The 23,406-nt window shown below is 40.9% G+C and overlaps 1 protein-coding gene across 1 annotated transcript in view; it reads left to right on the top strand.

Moving 5' to 3' along the window:
• The window catches only part of ITPR2 (inositol 1,4,5-trisphosphate receptor type 2), a 243,878-nt gene that overhangs the window by 30,597 nt on the left and 189,875 nt on the right, over positions 1 to 23,406 (top strand). The window contains exons 3-9 of the mRNA XM_054281843.1: positions 5,269 to 5,384; positions 6,501 to 6,587; positions 7,255 to 7,413; positions 11,260 to 11,358; positions 12,473 to 12,556; positions 13,442 to 13,588; positions 14,812 to 14,907. Of these exons, the coding sequence (XP_054137818.1) occupies positions 5,269 to 5,384; positions 6,501 to 6,587; positions 7,255 to 7,413; positions 11,260 to 11,358; positions 12,473 to 12,556; positions 13,442 to 13,588; positions 14,812 to 14,907 (788 nt within the window). The remainder of the gene's footprint in view (positions 1 to 5,268; positions 5,385 to 6,500; positions 6,588 to 7,254; positions 7,414 to 11,259; positions 11,359 to 12,472; positions 12,557 to 13,441; positions 13,589 to 14,811; positions 14,908 to 23,406) is intronic.

Genomic DNA, 23,406 nt, shown 5'->3' with positions numbered 1-23,406 from the left:
TCAGATCCTCCTCTTTTTGGAGATTCCTTCTTCTCTCTCTCCCTCCCTGCCCCAAAACTTTTTAGTAGCTACTCTGCTCCTGCCTGCTGCTGCTTAGCTCCTTTTGCAGTCTTTCTTCCAGTCACTCATTAGCTCTCTCTTCTTTGTAGTGCTCCACAGCCTAATTTTGGGACTGCTGACATGGTGGTAGCAAGCAAATTTGAATGAGCCACAACACAGAATGATTTGGATTGGAAGGCACCTTAAAGCCCCTCTCATTCCAACCTCCTGCCGTGGGCAAGAACACCTTGCACTATCCCAGGTTGTTCAGAGCCCCATCCAGCCTGGCCTTGGGCACTTCCAGGGGTGGGGCAGCCACAGCTTCTCTGGGCAGCCTGTGCCAGGGCATCACCACACTCACAGGGCACAATTTCTTCCTTATGTCCAATCTGAATGTAGCCTTTTTCAGTTTGAAACCATTCTCCCTTGTGCTGTCACTCCAGGTCCTTTTAAAAAGTCATTCTCCATCCTGCTTTCTTGTAAGCCCCCTGAAGGTACTGATAGGTGCTATAAGGTCTCTTAACACCTGTAGGAAGGAGAAACTAAATTAGTGAAAATATAATTGTCACATTAATTTATGCAACCCACCTTTCTATAAAAGCATGGCTATAGTGTTAGGGGCATTGAATATCATACCAGTTTAAGTATCCATAAGCAATGTGTGTTCAGGAGGATGGCTGCAGGAAAGATAAGCCTATCATTTGGATGTTTTCTCCTTCATCCTTTAAGTCAAATTCCAAGTGTGAGATCAGCAGGAGCTTTGCTGAGAGCCCAGCAGAAACTTGCTGTCTAATTGACATTTAGTGCTTGAACCTCAGAGGTGTCTCTGCCATGAGAGCAACCAAGAGCACATCTCTGCTATGCTTTGCTAAATTTCTTAGCTCTGCTCAGAGCCCTGAGGCAAAAGAGTTTCTAAATATTGTTCTTATAATCAAGAATCTAAGCAAAATCCATATTTTTCTTCCCAAGAATCTTCTGGGAAATAGCTTTCAATTAAAGCAGCAAAGTTAACAAACCAAACAAAAACTGCTTTAAGTAGGTTCTTAACATGAAAGGAAGACTTAGGCATGAATGATTAATTGTATGATTAGACATAAGCAGCTGAAAATAACATCTAAGAACAGGATGAGTAGGGCCTCTTCACTAATAGGAACTGCTGTCTGCATGGTTTACAGTGTTTTTATCACTGATAGCTGAACTGGCGTTGATTTGAGGTTAGAGCACGACCTGGTAGTCAAAGAAGTATGAGAAAAACATGTTTCTAACAAGATGTTTAGATTTCAAGGGCTGACTCTGAAAATTAATATCAGAGAGGACTATGTTTGCTCTTTTTTGGTAATATTTTATCAACTCTTTCCCCAGTGGGAGGGACAAAAAAGAAAGATTGTGGTCTTGACTTGTATCTCCCCTACGGGGTTCACTCAGAGATCAAATCAAGGTACTGAGCTGTTGGCCTGAACTGAAAGCCTATGTAAAGAGGTGTCCCAAAATAGCAGTTTCATTTTTGCTATGTGTTTACTTTCTTTTTTTTTTTTGAGTGGGTGGTTGCTATTCTGGTTGTTTCAGAACATCCTGCAGCGTGGAGGGTTGTTAAGCTCAGGGAAGATGTGGTTGCTTCTCATTTTCTGTCCATATGAAGAAGCTGTGCTCCCCATTCCTGTCCCAGTCACACTGGGATGAGCCTGGAGTGGCTCTGTGTTCACTAGGGTGCACATCCAGATTTGCATCAGTGCAGAGGAGGGTGGAATTTGGTCTCACATGTTCCTGAAGCCTGGTGAAAAACCCCACAGAGCATTCACTGTATTGCATTGAAGGGACTGATCAAACCAGGTGCTTCATGTTTTAATTCCAGCTGAAGCTGGTGAGATCCAAAGCACTGAGTGTGGAGATGGAAACACACACTGTGTTGCAGGGCTGGGTTCACAGAGACTGGCAAGAACAGTGTGTGCCAGGAGTTGTGTTCCTCTGCAGAAAAGCCACATAATGAGCCACACAACTGCAGGTTTCCTTAGGCTGGGACCCCCAACACTCCAGCTTGATGCTCCTATCTCCAGTAGGAAACACTTTCGGCTTCCAAGGTGTAAAATAGCACAGATGAGACCAGCTTGTTGATCAAGGAAAAGGAGCACGAGTCTCATTCCGATTTTAAATGTAAAATTACTTAAGTTTTTAAACTGGTCTAAACTTTCTTATTTGTAACTTGTATTACTGTGATTTCTTGAGACTTCTTCAGTGAAAGTGATGCTGGTTCCTAAATAGCCTCCTTTGCCTTTCAGGTTTTAGTCTGATCTGAGATTTTCCTGACATTGTTCTTTTTTCTTCTCTCTCTTCCATTATCTTTCTCTGCACTCTCTCCTTTCTTCCTCCCACCCTTTCCTCTTCCATCTGCCATTTTCTTTTTACTTGCTGTCTACATAATTTTGGTTTATCTTTTTATTTTCTTCTTGTTTCTTCCATTTCCATAATTGCTTTAATTTCCTTCTCTTTCTTGTTGTCCTGCCTAGGAAACTTCATTGCCTCACTCCTTGCTCCTCCACATTTTTCTCTTTTCATTTTCACACTAGTATTTTTTTACTTTTTTGTCCATTTTTTTCCTCCCAAAGCAAGTAGATTTGTACACACTGTGATTTTATAGCCCTGTCACTTCCACTTACCCATTTCTCTGGTTTAGTAAAGCCATGTGATAATTTCTCTAGTTCTGCAAACCAAAGAAATCTTCCACGATGGACAAGAGTTGAATTTCTAACACTTAAAAAAAAAAAACCCAAGAGAGGGCAGGGAGAGAAATCATCTGACAAATATTGTTCTAAACCATCTTTATCCAATATCAAGAAATATTTAAAGGACATAATACGAGTTATTTTCTTTTTCAGACTTCCCGAGTGAAGGTGCTATTTGCTTACCTTTGATATTCCCTCCTTAAATGTTTCTCTTCCTGAGGACTAATTATGTAAAACTCCATAAAGTAATGGATTGGGAACTAGGACTACCTGGGAATGTCTGGAGAAGTCAGAAGAGACATTCTGTCTCATGAGTGGGTTGCTAGACTGACCTCCAGGAGGGAATGGCTTTTTGATCTGCTGTGTGGTGGAAAGTTGCTTTATAATCTTATGCCTCAGTTTCTCTTTTTTTTCCTGTTTATTTGAAGGCACTGTTCCACCTCCTTACAATGTTTAGGATCATGAAGCTTGAATTTACATAGCTTTATTACTCTAATAAAAAAAATGAAAAAAAACCCCAGAGAAAAATAATGAGATGGCCTGGTTCCGATGCATCTGGAATCCTAAAAAGTAAAATAAAATAGGAAAAAAAGCTTGTTTGGGAACAAATAATATGATTTTTTTAGTCTATAAATTGAGGGAAATACAATTGAATACTGATTTAGAAAAGTGGTAGCACCATGCTCTGAGACTCTGCAGGATGGGAAGCACTGTGTTTACTCCAAGTAGCAGGATGTGTGGGGAGTAACTGAGAAATGAAGACTGGTGCTATTAAAAGAAGGTATTGTTACTTCGGAGAAATAAATGTTTCATGAAGCCTTCTGAGAAGGCATGTTAATTATAGATTGTGACAGAAAATAATAGCAGACTTTTGTCTTATGAGCTGAAATCCTGATACTTCAGTTAAAATATCCTACAATATACAGTACAATTTAATGGCACACAATACTTTGGGGTTTATTTACCTTCTTGGTTTCCAGAATATTGTAAAATTTACCTGGGAGTTCTATACTTGGGATTGTGTGATATCATTCCCATTATAAATGTTAAATGAGAGCAAACACCTTTGCAGAGTGGCTGGGTTTGCTTTGATAAGGATCTGTGGGACTTTTTCCTTGGAACACCAACTCAGGGCTGTGAGGGGGGGTAAATCCATGAGCACTCTGGGTCAGTGCCAAGGAAGGTTCTGCCACTGGGGGCAATTTTGTATGGACAAACTTTGCTGCTTGAACAGGGGCTGGGTCAATCCTCATCCAGTGCTTGGCCATCTGTGCCAGTGAAATATGGAGGGCTCATAGTTGGGGACAGTCCTTCCTTTGACATCCACAGACTGCAGCCCATGTTGGGGAAGAGTTTCACCCTACAACACCCAGTCCTGAGTGTCCTTACTGCTTCCACAGCAGGACTCTTCCCTCTTCTTGCCTGTTAATAAATGTGCTTGTGAGAGGACAATTCCCAATGTTTGCTATGTGAAATGTCTGTCAAGTCTCGCTGCTTTTAGAGCAGCTGATGATTGTGACTGTGCAAGACTATATGTTGTTTATCATTCTAAAGTAATTGGCTTTAGATGAATCATGAACTCTATTTCCAGTTTATAGGACTGCCACTGGACAAAACCCCTTGAGTCAGGGAATTTTACAAAATTCAGTTTCTTGCCAATTAACATTAACTTTCAATTATTGATTATGGTTTTGGGAAATAAAGATGAGCAATTGAACAAGCATGTAGGGAAGAACCCCTTGGCTTCATTCCAGACATCTCTCCCCTTCTTTGATATGCAGCCCCCTCACTCCACATGGGGAGGTGGTGAGGATGGGATGAGGGTTGATGTATTGATATTCTCTTTCCTTTGCTGTTCATTTCTTATTCGGCATCTCAGCATTGGCTGCAGTCTCCTTCTCCTCATCCTTTCCTCTCATTTGCACAGCCACCCTGCTCAGATGGCTCCTCTCTCCTCACCTGCTTTTTTCCTGCTCTGTTGGACAGTGGTGATGTTCAGCTTGTGTCACTTGGATTAAAAAACCCTGACAGTAAAAACAACTCAGTGAAGGCAGAGAGACCCAGACCCTGTGTGGATCTGCTTGGTGGCTGGCTGCTGAATTCCTCAGCCACCCTTGGATTCAGCAGTGCCAGGAGGAGCTGGGCAAGCCAAGTGTGTGGCATACAGACAGCAGGACCACTCTTCCAAGGTTTCACGTGCCTTCAAACACTGCATCTGTGATGTTGGGGTGCTCATAAAGCAGCAGGCAGATATGGCAGGATCACAGCCTGGGGCTCTTACAGAGATTGCACAAAGTGGGAACCTGTGAGGCTTTAAGGGCTTTAGGTTCAACTCTAATGCTGTGCCACCCTGTTTCGGGTGTCATTGCCGCCAAGCTGACCTGGTGGCTGTGTTTAAACACTGGTATCTGGACATTTCTGGACAAAAAACCCAAACCAACACATACTTACAAATGAAGGAAATGTCTTTCAACATGACTCAGGAGTATTTCTTTCAATCTTTCCCCAGACTGCCTTTTCAAGGTGTGTCCTATGAACAGATATTCAGCCCAGAAGCAGTACTGGAAAGCCAAGCAAGCCAAACAAGGAAACCATACTGAAGCAGCACTGCTGAAGAAACTTCAAGTAAGAGACATCTGTATTTGTAATCTTATCTCAATCTGCAGGCTGTAGAATTACAATAGCACCAGAAAGAATAATAACAAGTGCCTTGGGAACCACTGTGATGGGCATTATTGTGCCACCATAGCAACTCTATATTCTCCTTGGCTCTCCTGCCTCCTGACTGGCATTTATAGCCCCTGACCTGGTGTTTATCTTACTTTGGGCTGGGGGTTTTGCCTTTGCTGTAAGCAAGGTAGTGCTTTCAGAAATTTTATAATGTAAAAATGGAGTTGTTTAAATCAGGATGGAGCCCTGGTTTAAATAATGCTGGAAATTCTTCCCAGGACTTAGGCAGAAGAGTGGACCAAGAGATGTCCTCAATGCTTTAGCCAGGAAATTCCTCAAAATTGTGTTTGTCCTTGCCTTCAGTCTAAGTGACTCTTTTGTGAACCTTTTTGCAGTCTTTATTTTGTCTCCAATACAGTGTGGATGGAACAACTCACCTGTATCTGAAAAACAGCTGGCCTGATGCTGTAACTGAATGCATGAGATTAAGTGAAAACAAGGTCCTGTCAAACCTGGATGACAGTTTTGTGGGCACTGGAGAATTCACCAGTGCTTCCAGTTAAAAACAGCAAGGAAGGCACGTGGTGTGTGGCCAGAGTTACACAGCAATTAGTGCTGGGAGTAGGGAGTTTGCTCTGTGGCTGTGCTTGCCCAGTCTATTGTGTTTAATTTTAATGTTGCCTATTGTGAGCTAATGTTTTTGTTTTGTTGTAAAGTCTATGTGTTTATGTACAATTAAACACCAACAAGTAAAAGCAGTGGTGACAGGGAGAAGCTAATCATAGGCACCTTTTTATCCTCTATAGGATGAAATAAAGCCCCTGACATTACGTTTTGAGCTTGAAAAATTTTAAAATAGCATGCATCTCAGGTGTGACCAATAAATTGTGACAGAGTCCCTATTTTGGGTAATTAAAAAGTCAGAATCAGCGTCAGGATTTGGGTGCTAATATTTCCAGTGCAGTAATGCTTGTAGGTTGCAGGATTTAAATATGGTGCCATTTCCTTTCTGCACTGTGTGTTCCAGGTACTTCTTTTGTAGAGTCTAAAGAAATAGTCATTCTCTTGCAGCATGCAGCAGAACTGGAACAAAAGCAGAATGAAAGCGAGAACAGAAAGCTGTTGGGTGAAATTGTAAAATACAGCAACGTCATCCAGGTAAACCTATTAAAATCCATCTGCCTTCTCAGTGTTGGAAAGGAAACAGTTGTTTCATGTCAAGGTTACAGTGAAAATTAACTGTCTACCCTTTGTAATCTGAATTGTCAAGGGTCAGGTAAACAGAATTTGGTGAAGTTTACAATATTGTGCTTTTCTGCCTGTTTCAAAGCCTAACAGAAGTGCTGCATATTCCTGTTTAAATAATTTGTCATAATAAAAATTCTGTGTGTATTTCTTGGTGCTTCAGTTTAGAATCTGAACATAAATATGTCTTTTATTTTCAAGAGTTATTTCAAAATCATGCTATAGAGGTGCTGTGCAGCTCCTTTTAAATCATTGAAGTAATCTGTATTTCATGACATATAAATGAGACAGGAGCTAAGTTCTTAAGTGCAGTACAACTTTTCTGTAATGGATGTAATTCCTGAAGGGAGAACTGCAATGGACACTTGCCCTGCTGTAAAATTGATCCCTGACACATTTCTCACAATCTGAGATAGATCATCTGTTTTCCTAAACTGTAGCATACTTTGATAACTGCCTTCTAGTTATATTTATATTTGAAAATTTCTGCAATGTGAAAGCCTGTGCCTCTTCTTTTGATTGGAGGGAGAAAAAGCAACTAAAAGCTGTATTTTTTTTTTAATTTCTTTTTTGTTCCCAGCTACTGCACATAAAAAGCAACAAGTACCTCACAGTCAACAAGAGATTGCCAGCTCTGCTAGAGAAGAATGCTATGCGAGTGTCTCTGGATGCTGCAGGGAATGAGGGCTCCTGGTTTTATATCCAGCCCTTCTGGAAACTGAGGAGTGAAGGTGACAATGTAAGTGGAAATACTGAATGTGTTAAGGAGGAAAAGGGAGAGGAATTCCAGGAGGAATAACTTCTTCACTGCTGGCCTGTTTCATAATGGATTCAGTTCAGGAAAGAAGGAATTAGAAGAGTAATTGGGACTTTTACCTTTCATGTGTAACTGGAAGGTGTTACTTAATTATATGGTCTGGAATCTCTTGTGTTGCCACATATAACTGAGCCTCTCTGTTGGGGCATCTTTGCTAAGTCTACCTTTTTAGTGCAGACTTACAAAGCTGACAAGATATCATAGTTTATGCTGGACACTTATTTTTTTTTAAGAGTTTTTTTAAAAATTTTGTGGCAACTTTTTTTTCAAGGGGTCAATAGAGAATGTCTCTAGGAAATACATCAGCTTTCTTTAAATCTGTATTCCCTTCTGATGTGAAAATGGTATCTATGATTGGAGCTGAGTAGAATAGTCTGGAAAGCCTTTTCTGGGTAGGTTTCTGCAAGACTCAGCTGGAGTCTTGCATATTGATGAGAGGAAGAATGCACAGGAGAGCTCTTTGCTGCAGATCTGAGAGCTGTGCCATGAGATCACAACTCCCTTCTTCATTCTGTGGCTTGGTTAAGTGCCTGATATGGAGAATTCAGATCTGCCTCTGGGAAGGCCACACGATGATGAGCTTGTGTGGTTTTTCCCAGACCTGGCTGGGAATGTTTGGCTGTTTTCCTCTGTGCATAATCAGTGAAAGCCTTCTTAGGGTTGTAGAAGGGAATGGCTTCTTTTTGTGTATTTTCTCTCCTTAATTTTGTGGTTACCCAGCCCTTGGGATGCTCTCCAGGATAATGAGTGTGGTTGCTTGCCACTCCTTTTGCAATCTGTTGTGGAGAGGAGAAGGATTACATTCCCAGCTCCTGGTCAAATATCCCTAGATAAATATTCCCTGCTTCATGTAGTGATCAAAAGGGTATTTGAAAATCCTCCTTTTTCCCAAAGCCTGTTGCAGAGAAATAGAGCAAATATATCCCTCAGGGGAGGCTTCTGCATGGCTTTTCAGCTAAGGAGAACAAACGTGGCACAAACATTAGCCTGGTATTTCTTTCCCTTCTTTAGAGAAAAAATGGTGACTTCTTGTTTTGGCTTAATTTCTTGCAATAACATCAGTTCAGCATCTTTTTAAATTTCTCATGCCTGGAAAATAATATGTGTGTCATGCTCTCCAGAGGGAGGATCTGGCATTCCTACCTGTCATCTGCAAAACCATGGTGGGCCCTTAGAGCTGAGAGCAGCAGAACCATCCTTGGCCTTCAAAGTCATCCTCAGCACTACAGAGGTTTTGGTTCCATTTTCCACTGTTGTGCACACATGAGGCTTTGGAAGCAGACTTGCTGATCTACAAGGATTGCAGATCAGTGCAGTGATGGCAGTGCCACAGACCCCTTTCCCAGTCCCTTCCCGTGGGGATTTATCTGACAGGCTCTGAGCCGTGAGGGCCATGTGGCAAACTGGTTTATTCCTAACTCAATGGACTGGGTTCCTTTGGAATGGCCTGCTGCTCATTTTCTGTTTCCAGGTTGCCTTTCAGAGCCGGCAACTTGCCACTGTAATTTACAGAGGGAATTTACAAAGGGAAGTTGTATCTTGTTTCTACTAGGCCCAAAAGGATTTGACAATTTTCTTTGCAAATTTCCAGCGATAAACATTAGTGCTCTGGTAGCTCTCTCTGCTTTTGTTCATTTCTACCTCTTCAACAGCTACACAAACCAGGCAGCTGTTTCACAGAGGACAGCAGTAGCCAGTGATGGGGGAAGTCCTCATTTTTCTCTCACAGATGGGGGGAGGCTTCAGCCTTGTACCCACTGCTTCCTTTCCAGTTACTCCCAGTCATGGAAACCTTTGAATTCATGGAGTTAGCTAGGTATATCAGGCTCCTACTCTGTTTAGAAACTTTGGTATTTTTAAAATTATATTCCTGTGCTATAATGAGGAAATTCCCTAGAAAGCATGTTTTAGAAAGTCTTTTAAGCAAGAGAAGTGAGTATTGAGTTACTGCTTGGATGGCTGCTACTGTGCCAGGTAATGCAGGCAAGGTATGCCATGTATCCTAAAAGAAAAGGAATCTGGGAATCTGATACAGAAAGTCATGTGTGTGACTCCTCTGGTAAGTGAGCAGAGATTTTTAGCCTTGTGAAATATTTTAGAACTTTGTTTTCTAAAAGAAGATTAGCTTAGTTTCACTAGCAACTGATTAATTTTGCAAGTCAATGAAAGTAATTAAAGATTATGACTGAAAATTTACAGTAATTGACATAACTACAGTATTTTCTGCAGACTTTTATTAAGTCTTCATCATTTTTGAAGCTGCTCTTCAATGGAAGATAGGACTGATTAAGGCTAGAGCTGGTTCCAGATGGACTGAATAACAAAATACTCCCCAATAGCAGGATTGATGCTGTGTGGCTTGGACTGCAGTTATTTGCCATTTTAGTGGGTTTTTTTCTTTTTAAATAAGATGCTTAATGATGTGCTGTCTTACTGATTTAGTTGTGATAGTCCTGGTGTGCATGCAACAATTTTGAAGTCCTGATTCCACTTTGCAGGATGCAAACCTGGTGGTATTTTGGTTAATGAATTGTCTGGTCATAACTTCTTAAAACAGGCTGTAAGTAATGTCTGTGTGAAGCATGGCATGCAGGAATGTATTGCATAAGGAATGTGTCTTATAGGCATCTTGTGATTATTTTGATTCTGTCAGTGAACTTGTTCCCATGCCTTGGATCAAGTAGGATTTCTGTGTGTGGTCTCAGCATGGTGACACTGTCTTATGCTACTGTTTATTTTGGCTGTGTTGGTAAAGAGCAGGCAAACCTTCCTTTTCACCTCTGCAATGAGGGGGCCAAATTCACCTGCATTGAAGTTGCACAAGACTGAACTGGGCTCAGCTTTTTCATAGGAAATGTGCTGATCAATGCAGAAAGTGTTTTTATTTATTTGTCTTCCAAGAGAAAGCATGGCTTGTGCAGCATTTCATGTAGAAAAAAATCACATGTAGCCACTTGTCTTCATGTCTGTGTGTGCTCAAAATTGCTGTGAAGAACATAAGCAAATCAGGACCCAGTGCCAACCAGCCTATGTGGATTGATATTTTTTTATTATTTATTTTCCCCCCTTCCAGGCATGAATTGAATTCTCCATATGCATGTCTCAAGCAGTTTTTAGGTCAAAGAAATTTTTTATATTGATTTGTATATCGTAAAGAATTGCAAGGGCATGGGAATTTGCTTGCAGGGGGCCAGCCAGGAATTCCTCCTGTAGAGAGAAGGTCTCTCAGCTGTTGTACCTGCTGCCTGTGCTGAGCTCAAACATCATTTAGGGAACACCAGCAGAGGGGATGGAGTGTGTTCACCTCTTTCTGAATTTCCAGTTATTTCTGTGTCTTTCTAGGTTGCATTCAAGCAGTCTGGATTGGAGAACTACTGAGCTTGTCAGGACATTTGCCAGCAGATGGTCCACAGAGCTGAGGGCTCATGATTGCTTTCTAAGCTTTCTCTGGGATAAAGAGAACTTAGTGTAACTTTTGGATGAACTGAGCTGCTCCTGGACTTTGTAGATTCATATCTATTTCATGGTCTGGAGTTTCTGCTGAACCAGGGGACATGCTTATTGGGAATGCAAGGGTTGATTAGTTGGAAATCTTGAACCCAAGTGATTGCATATTGTGGGGGAACACAACTGCTGTGTGAATTGTCTGCAAATAAATTCACTGAGTGCCACTACTAGAGCATGCATTTGAGTCATTTTCTAAATATGCTACATTATTTTATTGGATAACTACTTGGGTCTAAATTGCATTTTATTTCTGACTTCCAGGTTGTGGTGGGAGATAAAGTTGTTCTCATGCCAGTCAATGCAGGACAGCCTCTGCATGCCAGCAACATTGAGCTTCTAGACAACCCTGGCTGCAAAGAGGTGAGTTCAGGAGGGCAGGAGGGGGAGCTGCTGATCTGACATGGTTATAGAAAGGCTGAGGGAATTGGAATTGGTCTGCCTGGAGGAGAGAAGGCTTTGGAATCACCTCACTGTGGCCTTGAGAGCCCACAGGAAAGATGAAGAGAGACCCTTGACAAGGGCCTGGAGTGACAGGACAAGGGGGAATGGCTTCACACTGACGGAGAGCAGGTTCAGATTGGATATGAGGAAGAAATTGTGTCCTGTGAGGGTGGTGAGGCCCTGGCACAGTGTTGTAGGCACACAGTTTGTGGTAATTGGAAATGGGGCTGTGGCCAAGCCTCATCCCCAATGGCTACAGCTGTGCAGGGCAGGGGTGCAGTATTGAAGGTAATGAACCATGGAGTGCCCAGCTGTGCTGACCAGTCACCAAAGGGAGCAGAGGGCACACAGGTGCAGTACATGTAAGGTGAAGAGTGTGAAACATAGAACATTAAAGGGCTGTGGATGCTTGAAGCTGCCTTTGGTGTCCCTTGTGCCTCCACCATGCTCTCGACAGCACAGGGTGCCCAGAGAAGCTGTGGCTGCCCCTGGATTCCTGGCAGTGTCCAAGGCCAGGCTGGATGGGGCTCTGAGCAACCTGGGATAGTGGAAGGGGTGTCTCTGTCCATGGCAGTGGCTTAGAATGGGATGATCTTTACATCCCTTCCTACCCAGACCATTCTGTGATATGTTGTGCTTTACTGGTAACCAGAACCCACCATGAGCCCACAAATGGAACCTTAAGAACTGGTTCCAGCTTAGCCTCAAAAACCCAAAATGAAATATTTGCTGCAGTGATAACTCTATGAGGTTTCCTTGAGTATCTCAAACTCTGAGGTAAGAGTGAATCCTCACTCAGTATCCCTTTGGGGTGTTCTTGGTAGGCTGTCAGCAAACAGAGCAGCATTTCCCCACCCAGTCTTCTCATTAACACTTTAGAGCTTCAGGACCAGTGTTAAGAACTGTACAGAAATGCAGCTAAGCCATGTCCCCTGTCATCCCAGATGTGGTCTGATCTTTCAGAAGAATGGAATGTCTCAAAAAAAACCCCCATCCCCACATACTATAATTCGAATTTTTTTTTCCTCTAAAGGTAAATGCTGTCAACTGTAACACAAGCTGGAAAATAACTTTGTTCATGAAATTCAGTAGTTACCGAGATGATGTACTGAAAGGAGTAAGTATGATTTTTAAATTGTTTTTTGAATCAAGAAAGTATTTTACTTTATCTTAGTATCTTACTGTATTAGAAAGACTTATAAATCTTACTGTGTAGAGAAATATTACCTGGTGAATAAAAGAAGAAATAAGGACTTTATGGAGATGTTCCAAGTAACTGTAACAATAACTGTAACAAGACAATGTAGCTTTACATGCTGAGGTATTGCACAGTTTCATGCCTGTAGATTAATCTCTGAGATAATTTACATTTTCATTTTAGAGATAAGCTTAATTTGTCCTCACATGTACCTTAATAAATCATTATCAATGGCTATTTTTTCAATAGGTGTCAAGGTACCAGCAGTTTTTGAAGAAGAATTTGAAAGGGAAAACGGTATCTTTGTGTAGACCCATTTAAGGATAGTGTTTCAAGTCTTGGGGAGAGGCAGGAGGAAACAAAAATGAATCCAGCAGAAGAAATAGAGAGGGGGCGTTGGTGTTGATTGCAGAGTAGAAGTGATAAGATAATACAATGTTAGAAAAATCTCTTCACTTCCCTTAAGTAATAAGAGAGATTAGAAACAAAAAAAAAAAAAAAAATCAACTTAGTAAAGTTACATAGAATTAAAAATGACCTTTAGGTTAATTTTTGCCCACTGTTCATTGTTGTGCTTTCCCAAAAGGCTATGGGTCTCCTGCAGGACTGAATTATCCCGTCTGATTTCCAGACTTGGTGCTAAGATTGAATGCTCTTCACTTGGTACCTGCTCCAGCAGTAGGAAGCTCAGAAATATTTTCTTCCTGTCAGCTCTGCTGGCATCACTGGAGCTGTTACAAATAGAAAATTACTCTGGAGGCTTTGCCTACCATTTAACAGTGCTTCTTTTCCCTATTTCTTTAGGGAGATGTTGTGAGGCTGTTTCATGCAGAGCAAGAGAAGTTTCTGACCTGTGATGAATATGAGAAGAAACAACACATTTTCCTCCGCACCACGTTACGTCAGTCAGCCACGTCTGCAACAAGTTCTAAAGCACTGTGGGAGATAGAGGTATTTTTTATTTCTCTTTATAAATATTTTAGGACCTGAAGGCCAGGGCTCAGTAAAAAAACTTCAGCACAACATGAGTCATTCATGGGCTCCTGATATCATCACACACCTCCCTGTAACTATTATTATTTCATGAAGCGGTTTGTGTAGGATGAACCCTGACGAGCTGCTTTATTCTCTGTGTGTCTGGAGACAGGAGGCTTTCCTACTATATTTGCCTGCACTGAAATGAGGGAGAGTCAAATTTCAAATTCAGACTTGACGTAAATGGTGTGACTTTACCAAAGCCAATCAAAGGACACTCATCTCTCCTGAGTTTTGAGTGTTTACGTTTAGCTTCATGTGCAGTATAAAAAAATGGAGAACCATGGCTGACAGGAAATCTCCCAAACATCACACAACACATCAACATTTGTTTAAAGTAAGCCTGAATAAAGGGGGTCTTGTGAATGGAGGTGGTTTTGAGAAGGGAAACTAGCAAACATTTTTGTTCAACTAAGAAACATTGGAAATTGGTATGTCTCAAATCCTTGCTATTCCAATAATGTAACTCCTATTATACCCAAAAGTTCTTGTGATGGATAAACTTTGTGTATTTAGAACGGAGTCTTCAGAAAAATGGTTGATTTTTGTCTGGGTAGGTATTGTCTGGAGTAGAGTGTATTGCACCTGCACTTACTGCAGATTCCTCTTTAAAGGAGACAGACACTGCTAGATTTGAAGAAAGCAAATGACCTAGAGTTCAAGGGATAAAAGAAATAACCTGTGATAAGATGATAGGAGGATATATCACTTGAATGAAAATTTTTCAGAAGCCCCTAGTATTGACAAAAACAGAGCTGGTATAATTGATAAAATAATGTAAGATGGTTTGAGTTTTGCTTTCAAGTAGTGCCTAGTAGTGTAGAGCAGCTCTCCTTACTTTCTTGAGCTGCAGAGTCACAACATGTCACTAAAAAGCAAAATTTGGCTCATCATGTTTGCAGGGAATAAATTACTGAAAGCATGGAAAGTAATAGAAGGAGTATTTCCTGGCACTTGGCAAAAAATAAATGTAAGTAGTTGTTATCTATGGTGAGCTTCATGTAAGCACAGAATTCCTCTCTTTGGCAGGCTGCAATGATGTTGTTTGCATATTTTTATTAGGACTGAGCTGCAGGAAATGTCAGTGACCTGAAGTGTGATCTTGAGGAGCAGGATTAAAATCCAAATTCTTCTTTTAGGTTGTCCACCATGACCCTTGCCGGGGAGGGGCAGGACAGTGGAACAGCTTGTTTAGATTCAAGCATTTGGCAACTGGAAACTACTTGGCTGCAGAGGTAAGAATGTTAAACAGTTAAAACAGTTAAACAAGTGTTTGTGTGCTGCCTGACCAAGTCATGCTGGTTCAGAACTGCTGTAGCAGGTGGGTCTGCAGTGTAGATCACAGAAATCCCACACTGGGCCCCTGCTGGGTCATACTGTACTGCTGCACCCAGGGATTGCAGGGCCAACAGCACTGCTAAATATCCACCATGGTTGTACTGAAAACCCTTGGGCTCATTTATCTCTCTGCTCCTTTGATTTTTGGAGTGGTGTTGTGACTGTGGATTGGTGTCATGCAAGTTCATTGTGATTATATAGGCTGCAGGGTTCTGCTATTGCCCTCTTGCCTTTTAACTAAAATTTGGATTAAAAAAGTTCTGAGGAAGTCTCTACCCCTTTTGATGGAATGAAAGGTTCCAGAGAAGAAAGAAGATATTGCAACTTGTCTGGTACTTTGTATTAAAGCAAAAGAGTATTGCGACTCCCCAAAACAGCAGCTTAATATATTTTAAGACTCCTTAAAAATAAAATATAGTTCTTGACAAGCTGGAATACAGCAGATAATACTAAGTGTATGAAGTGGTACAGTCTTGGATATTTTAATAACCATTAAAATATCACAGCAAGAAGCTGTGAACTTTTTTCATATCTAATCCATATTGACACAGATCTGTGTACAAGTTTTATCAATGGAGTTTAAAGTAGGGTTTTTTCCCCACTGATTTAGTTAGGATTGCTTATTTTAACTTATGCTTTGAAGTATGAGTGCAGAAATTTACTGCAAGAAGAAAGTTATAAATCATATGTAAGGGAACCCCTGAAAAAAGACTTGCTCTGCCTGGCTTGAGTTAGATTTACAGCAGTGCAACTTCTGTATGCAGACAACTCTTTAGTATTCCCAGGGTGCTGCTTTTGTGTTCCAGCTCCTGTAACAGCCTGCACTGAATTCAGAGGAAGAACAAACAGGAGCTATCAAGCTTTCATTTATTTCTAATTATGTCAAGGCCACTATGAAAGCATAAACAGTGGACTGCTAATAATAGCTAATAATAGCTAATTTTCAAGAGGCAACCAGTACTCCCACCTGAGAAAGGGAGTATTTTCCTTTCTGTTTATAGTGAGGGATGCTCCCAGTAGGAAGATTTTGCTAGCTGAGCTGATGGAGAGTCAGGAAAAGCATTGAGCATACTGATGGGCTTCCTTCTTCCCCCAGGGGATCTGTCTGGGAGATTTTTAGGTGAAAAATCTTCAGGTAAAGAGGTGCCACGCTGCTCTGAGTGTCAGACCTGAGCTTAGGTCCTTCCTACCTCTGAAAAGGAAGTCCCCATCAGGCAGATTTGTAATATGGAGAATATTATTGGCAAGAGTGGAGTGAGAGCTGGAAGAGCTTTTGGGTTGAACAGAGGTGATCTGCTGGGACTGGAGAGCTGCATTAGTGACTGGAGAGCTGCACTGGTGACTGTGTCTGTGAGGTGTAAAATACCTCTGGTGGAGATATTAAAGGTACTGCTGTAATAAAACCCTGTGAACTGTATTTTGCACAGTTCATATGTCAGGCACAACACACCAGCCAGCCAGACACGTCAAAGATTTATGAACAGGCAGGCAGACACCTTGTGTGCGTGAGCTAACTTTAAATCAATTGGGCAAAGCCTCCTGAGCACTTATCTGTGCTCTGGCAGCACAGGGAGATTACTCATGGTATGGATTATCACCAGCGTCACACATTGCCATGACCTGATTTTGTTTAAGCCTCCTTGATAAAGGTATCTAGAGTGGAATAAAAAGCAAAAACACAAGAAGAAAATTCACAAATCTTTTAAGCATTCTGTTGTTGGCTAATGATGCAATTTCTGTCACAGTTTGAGCTGTTGTAAATCAGGATTCATCACTGTTTATAACTGTCTTTTTTCGTACTTCATCCTCCCTTAAATCAGCTTGATGTGTGCCATGGAGGCTTCTGCAGGGCAGTCTTGCATGGGTCAACTCTCAGACAAGGAGAAGTGTCCTTCATCTGGGTGCCTCCCTTTTCTCCTCTCATACCTTGTGTGAGCAGCCTGTGCCTTCTCTTTTCCTTGGAGTCATCCTGTGCCAGATGTGGCTGGTCAGTCTGGTCTGGGACTGGTGGGTCACTACTGAGCTTTGCTGTGAAGGGGTATCCCTGCAGCTTGTTAAGGTCAGGGGATAATCTGGGGACTAAGAAAGGTGAAGATGCTTGCCTCAGAGAACTAAGGAATTTAAAGCTGATAAAGGTGTTCCAATACTACAGTAAGCAAATTAATAAAGAAAAAGTGAGGCAGTACCATTGTTCAGTAAAAAAAACATAGGTGAGTACTTGTAAATCTAATTGTTATAAACTTGAGAGAGGATGAAGTCAGGATATGTAAATCCTAAATTCCACGTTCCTTAGAAGTACAAGAAGTTTGTCCAGCTTTTGTTGCCTTTCAAAGACCTCTGATATCTCTGACTTCTGACACAATCTCAAGTAGTAGTATTTCCTTTAATCCTCTTTCCACTTGGCATTATTTAGCCTAATTTTAATTACTGTGCTTTGAAGTTCTTTAAGACCTACTAATACCTTAAAGCAACCTGGATCCTTCTCCCAGACTTTGGGCAGAAGGTGAGCCACCCTGAAAGGGCCACTGCTGAAGGAGTCACAATGGGAGACTCTTGGTGATTCCACACACCTGCATTCCCTTTCCTCTGCTGCTCTGCACACCCTGGGTCACTCACAGTGTCTGGGTGCTCTCACACAAGTACTTAAGACAGGAGGAATATACTGAAGAAAGGGTTTGATGTTTGGTGATAAAATTTGGGGCATTGGAAATCTGGGTACTTGGTAATGATGTCTGACATTAGGAAACCTTAAGCCACAGCCTTAGACATTCCCAAAGAAGTGGAACCAAATACTCAGCTGAAAAATTGGAAAGAGAAATTGTCCTCTTTAGAGGCAGCAGGAGTTCTGCTGTTAGTGTCATAAGGGCTTGTTTTCACCCAAAAGAGCTGAGCCAGATCTTCAGCAGGAGATTTAGGCACTAAGCCACCAGCTAAGATCTGGGCTGCTGAGTTTCATTCTCAGAACAGAGTTTTATTCTCATCTTCACAGAGTCAGCAGTCTTTCAGAAAAAGTTCTGCTGGAGATCCTTTTTATAGCCCTGGTTACAGGAAAATGACCCAAGTTATTCTGAAGCTTTACATTTATAAAGAGAGGCTGTAAGGTTAGGTGAAAATCGGATGTTTCAAAGTAACAAAGATTTACCCAAAAGTCTTTTCAGTGCATGTAGCCATGTAGAATGCACCCAAAGCCATCTGTGTATGTGGGAGTGAGCTGCAGTTTGCTTGAATAGCTTTGCAGATGCTGCAGGTTGGGACCACACAGCTGTGCCTTTCTCATGAACACACATAACCTTTTAAATATTTTAAATTGCCAAGATAAAAGTCTCTTTGAACTGAATATCAGCTTATCAATTGTGCTAAACCAAAACACGCACTTTTAATATTGTTCTCCACATTTAGAGCGGCTCTGGTTCTGTGATTTCTAAACTGGGCAATTCATACTGAAACCATTAACACTTGTTTTATGAGGCTGCTAAACTGATATGTGTGCCCACACACAAGAAATGCAGGATAAGTCTGTCATTTCATATTCAACTTCTCAGGTGTGGCTAAAATAATTACAAAATATATCTGCATCCATCAGATTACATGCTGATCTCAGATATTGCAGTAGACCATAGATAAGCCACAGTATGTTCCTTATGAAACCTTGTGAGCATGTACGTAATCACTGTGCAGAATTTGTAAGGAAAAAAAATCAGTGATAATTCTGTTTTACCTAGCTGAATAGATTAGTTACTAGATACCTTGGCCAAAATATGGCAGTAAATCCAGTGAGGTCTTTAACACCAAATTACCTCAACTAAACTCAATGAATTAAGATAAGGCAGGTAAAATGGCAGCCTGAATGTTCACATTCTGTGCTTCTCCAGAACTGTGGCCATAAACAATTACTGCTGTGGAAAAGTTCTCTGGCTTTCTCATAGAGTTCTCCTTCCTCTCTTTGTAGAAGTGAAAGGGCAGGGTTTAAGCTGTAATCAATTACAGTAACTAAGTTGGATCAACTCTGATCAGAGTTTTGTTCTAAACTCTGTTCTTAAAATCCTGCATGAAACACCCTACCAGCTTTAGGATTATTTTAGCACTAAATACTCTTTTGAAGGTGGGAATGATTGAATTTAGTTGGGCTGAGCAGCACAGGGTTACACACACATGAGATGAAATGACAATTAGATGAATATTATTTGAACAGGAAGTCCAGTCCAGCTTGCAAGGCGGTGGTGGTGGAGCTCTGCAGTAGCAATACAGGATTCAGAAATGTCCTTTTTCTTCAGGTATTGGATTGTGCAGACACAAGGTGCTGTCCCTGAGGTGGTGTAGGCTTGGTGAAGAGGGAATAGTCTGTGCTGGAACAAGGTCACTGAGCTAAGGCATCAGAGCATGAGTGTTTTGGGTGGGACTGCTGAAGCTTTGCAGGACTGTCAGCTGATTTTCACCAGACTGTGGTGTAAACCACTTGCTGAGAACTCTTGGATCAATGGCCAGTAGAAGTCACTCATATTTCTCTTGTCTTTCTTGAATAATTTCTTTCCGTATTACCTGACTCTGCTTTTTGGTCAAAATTGCCCCAAGCTGTCCCTTTCTTTTCAGAGAAGCTTATGTACATCATTCACTTTAGATTGAGAATTGATGTTAAATTTTGCTTTTACAGTCCATGGCGGGGGGTTGGCACTAGAGGATTTTTAAAGTCCCCTCTAACCCAAATAATTCTATGATTCTGTGATTAAAAATATTAGCCTTCCATGTTATAGATTTTGTTATGTTATGAATTTATTCAGATGGACAGGGCCATGCCCTTCATAGTAAATTTAAGCCTGTTGTAATAATCACTTGATTGGGATCATGGTGGAGATAGCTGAGTACATACTCAAGCTAATATTGAGAGAAAATAATCCTCTCCTGCTTCTGAATAGTAAAGATTGTCACAAGAATCCCACAAGAATGGAAAACAAAGCATTTAATGAGATTTTAAGAAAGATTACATAATTGTATGGGTAATAGTATACTCAGCATTAGCTAAGAGAAAAGAAATGTAAAAGGCAAATCAGTTCTTAAACTTGAGGCTCTAAACCAGGATTAAACTCCTGGTGCCCTGAAAAAACTGTCTCTATAGTTTTATGGACTTTTCTTCCACTTCCTTAAACTGTTGGAAAATGGAGTCCTGCATAGGATGTTTTATTAAGGCATTTGAGATTGATTATTTGAAGTCCAAAAATTAGGTCTTTTGTTATCCACTTGTTGGAAATTGGACTACTGATAGTGATGTTTTTTATTTAGGAAGCAACAACAGAACCACAGCTTGCCAGTGTAATTTTATTTTCTTTTCTGTTTGACATGGAAACAAACCTTTGCAGAAGGCCTTGTTCATGTCCTGGTCATGCAGAGAAGGTGAACACAGTGTTAAGTGCTCTGTGGTTTCTTCTGCCTTGAGAAGAATGAGGCAAGTAACAAATAAAATAAAATAAAATAAAAATGGCCTTGTTTAACTGAGATGTGAGCTACCTTTTGCTCAGGAACAGTTTGTAAGCCAGAGAAGATGCCAGGAGATGGCAGCATCTACCAAGGCCTTCACACATCTCCTCACAGATTTCATTCCTTGGTACTGTGGGACTTCCTCACCTGGAGATTGCATCAAAATCTTCCTTTGGGGCTGTTTTTCCCCAGTGTCTCTTCATTAAATTTTAGCACAGCACTCTGATTATTTTCTGTCTGTTTGGCTCTGTGATTAAAGGTTCTCATAAGAAAAAGGATTTGCCGAGGTGACAGGGTGAACTCAGCACTGGAAGCCTTATTTCAGTTTTTCTGTCTCATAGGAGTGTGGGTTTGTTTTAAAGCTCTATAAGGAGTGAAGGATAATTTACAGCTATGCATGAAGAGATGGAAGAGATCCAGAGGAGGAGGATGGATTACTGATTTACAGAGCCAGCCTGACCTGTTCTGCAGACTTGGATATGGCTTTTTAAAGTGACAGATCTAGATGTCATTTAACCAAACCCAGAACTAGATTTCTCCAAGGCTTTTAAGAATCTTGAGAATGTGGCTAAATTTCATGACCTGACTTGTCTTGACTTTGGTGGAATCTGTCAGTGTGCAAATGCCTTTATAAATCTGGATCTCAGAGGAAAGTCTTTTCCCCCAGCCAACTAATTTGCAATTGTGATCTGCGAGAGTGTTCAGCTCTTTCAATCCTGCCTGAAGCTGGCTGCATTGGGACCATGTTTGTACATATACAAGATTTAGGAGTGAGGAAGTACAAAATATTAATGCAGCATTTATTGTCATTTAGTCATTACAAGGCCTAATTATGTTATTAAAAATACATCTTGCATTTTCATGTCTTCCAAAACAGCAAATGTAGACATGTGGTCTGTCTTTAAGCGCATTATTTTTGTTTATTTTTTCAAGATCACTTGAGAAGCTTTTATTCATTTGTATTTGTGCCTCTTTGTGATGCTTGATGGACGTTTCCAAGACTTCCCTCCTTTGTTTTTTATTGTTTTTGGGGTTTTGTGTGCCTGTTTTTGGTTTTGCTTTTTTTAACAGTAGAAACATCAGTCATGTCTAATTCAATCATCCCTAGTTACTCCTGTGAGGACCACTGAAAGGCATATTTAATTAATATTTAGAACATCACTCTTGAAGAGATGAGGATGCTTTCTTTCTTCTATATAACACAGGTTGACACAGAGCTGCTGAAGCTCAGACTAAGGTTATGGCCCAGCATCCAAGTTACACTTAAGGATCTCTTAGACATTTTCCTTTCTTTTGACTTCTTCTGCAGAATGGGATATGGCTGAATGGGGCTGAGCACTGGTTTCAGGTTCTCTGCCCTTGATCCCTGTAGATGAAATGAAATTTCCCAGTTACCACTCATAACATGGAGCTACTCCAGCTTATGCTGCTTGTGTGAGACCTTTAAATCTGTGCTGATTTAGGCATGGCAAAATGCTGGCCTGCCATTGCTTACACAGCAGCTGGAAATGCCATCAAGATAATCTTTTTTCCTGATAATGAAGGTGAAAAATCAGGACAGGAAGGTGTTGAGGCTGCTTCTCAGTCCTGTTTTTGACTAGCAGGGGGGCCTGAAGCAGACAAAAAGGTTCAGCTTTCCCAGTGCTCCCTGAAACTTGTCTGATCTGCTAAGACATGGCTCATGAGGAAAAGACAGTCCTGAAAGAAAAGGCCTTTTAAGATTGTTAAACTTTCCTTGCATGATGATTATCAGGAGCTCTGTGCTGATGCTGAGGAGGGGTTGAATGGAGTTTATCGAGGTAGAGCTGTAGCCAGGCTTTGTCTGGCAAGTTAATAAGATGGCAAAAGTCCTTTGAATGCCACTGAAAGTCTTTGAAATTGTGCAAAAGTCCTTTGGATTTATCGAAAGCTAATCAGTATGACATTAACAAAGAACAAAGCAAGCCTAATGAAGATGAAAGATTTGAAAAGTGGATTATTTTTCTTTTGTCCTGGCTTTTCTTCCCTGAAACACTTGCCCTTGTTGGCTGGGTAACAGGCTGTGTGTTAACAGGCTGGTTATCAAATGAAATGGGGAATGTTTGAGTGTGTTGAATTAGATCCTTTTATGCTTTGTCTGTCAGGGTTTCCTTCATAAATGCAGGTTTTAACCAAGTCATTAAAATGCTCATTTAGCTGAAATTTGGAAATTGAAAATCTAATTCTTCCCTTGACAAGATGCTTTAAATATCCTTTACCTAGTCAACAAAATTTGATTAAAATCAGCATGGGTGTTTCTTTTTCCAAACTCCTCTCTCTCCTTCTTAATTGAGCGTCCAAAAATAGCCTGTTTGAGTACTTTCCATGCATTCCTCCAAGAAAACAACGTTCACTAGAAATGTGGAGTTTCAAACTTCTTGAATTGTAAAGGATATCTAGCTATGTGAAGATGCAAAAGTAAAATTAAAGCCAGGAATAACCTGTGAGATGATCTGGACAATAGTAGAACCCCAGGAAATGATGCACTGTAGACTTGTGAGGTTTGGAAACTTTAAGGTACAACTTTGAGTAGCTTTAATCAGTGGAAATGACAGAGCCTGGAACTTCTGGTGCTCAATCTTGTGGAATCCCTCTCAGGGTTAGCAGGTCACTGGCATTCTCTGAGCACCAACTACCAGAAGTAGCACACAAACACACAGACATGAAAGTTGCCTTCCTGCTATGCAGACTTTACAGATTTTGTAAAGTTACTAAGTGAAAATTCAGCAATGAGATTTTTTGCCTGTCCATGTGGTTTTAACCAGAAATAAAGACTTTGTTGATTCCTCAGTTTTCCATGTGTAAAAGCTGACTTCCATTATGAGTTTGTCATACATACTTTCTCCTGGGGGCCTTCTGCTGCTGCCACAGGGTGAGGATGCTGATATATGTATGCATTCAGACAT

Source organism: Melozone crissalis, unplaced genomic scaffold (assembly GCF_028551555.1).
Source record: "Melozone crissalis strain CALT ecotype California unplaced genomic scaffold, PUWL_Pcris_2 ptg000033l_1, whole genome shotgun sequence".
NCBI lineage: Eukaryota > Metazoa > Chordata > Aves > Passeriformes > Passerellidae > Melozone > Melozone crissalis.
The sequence above is the reverse complement of the archived record's forward strand: the minus strand, read 5'-3'. Positions and strand labels throughout refer to the sequence as shown.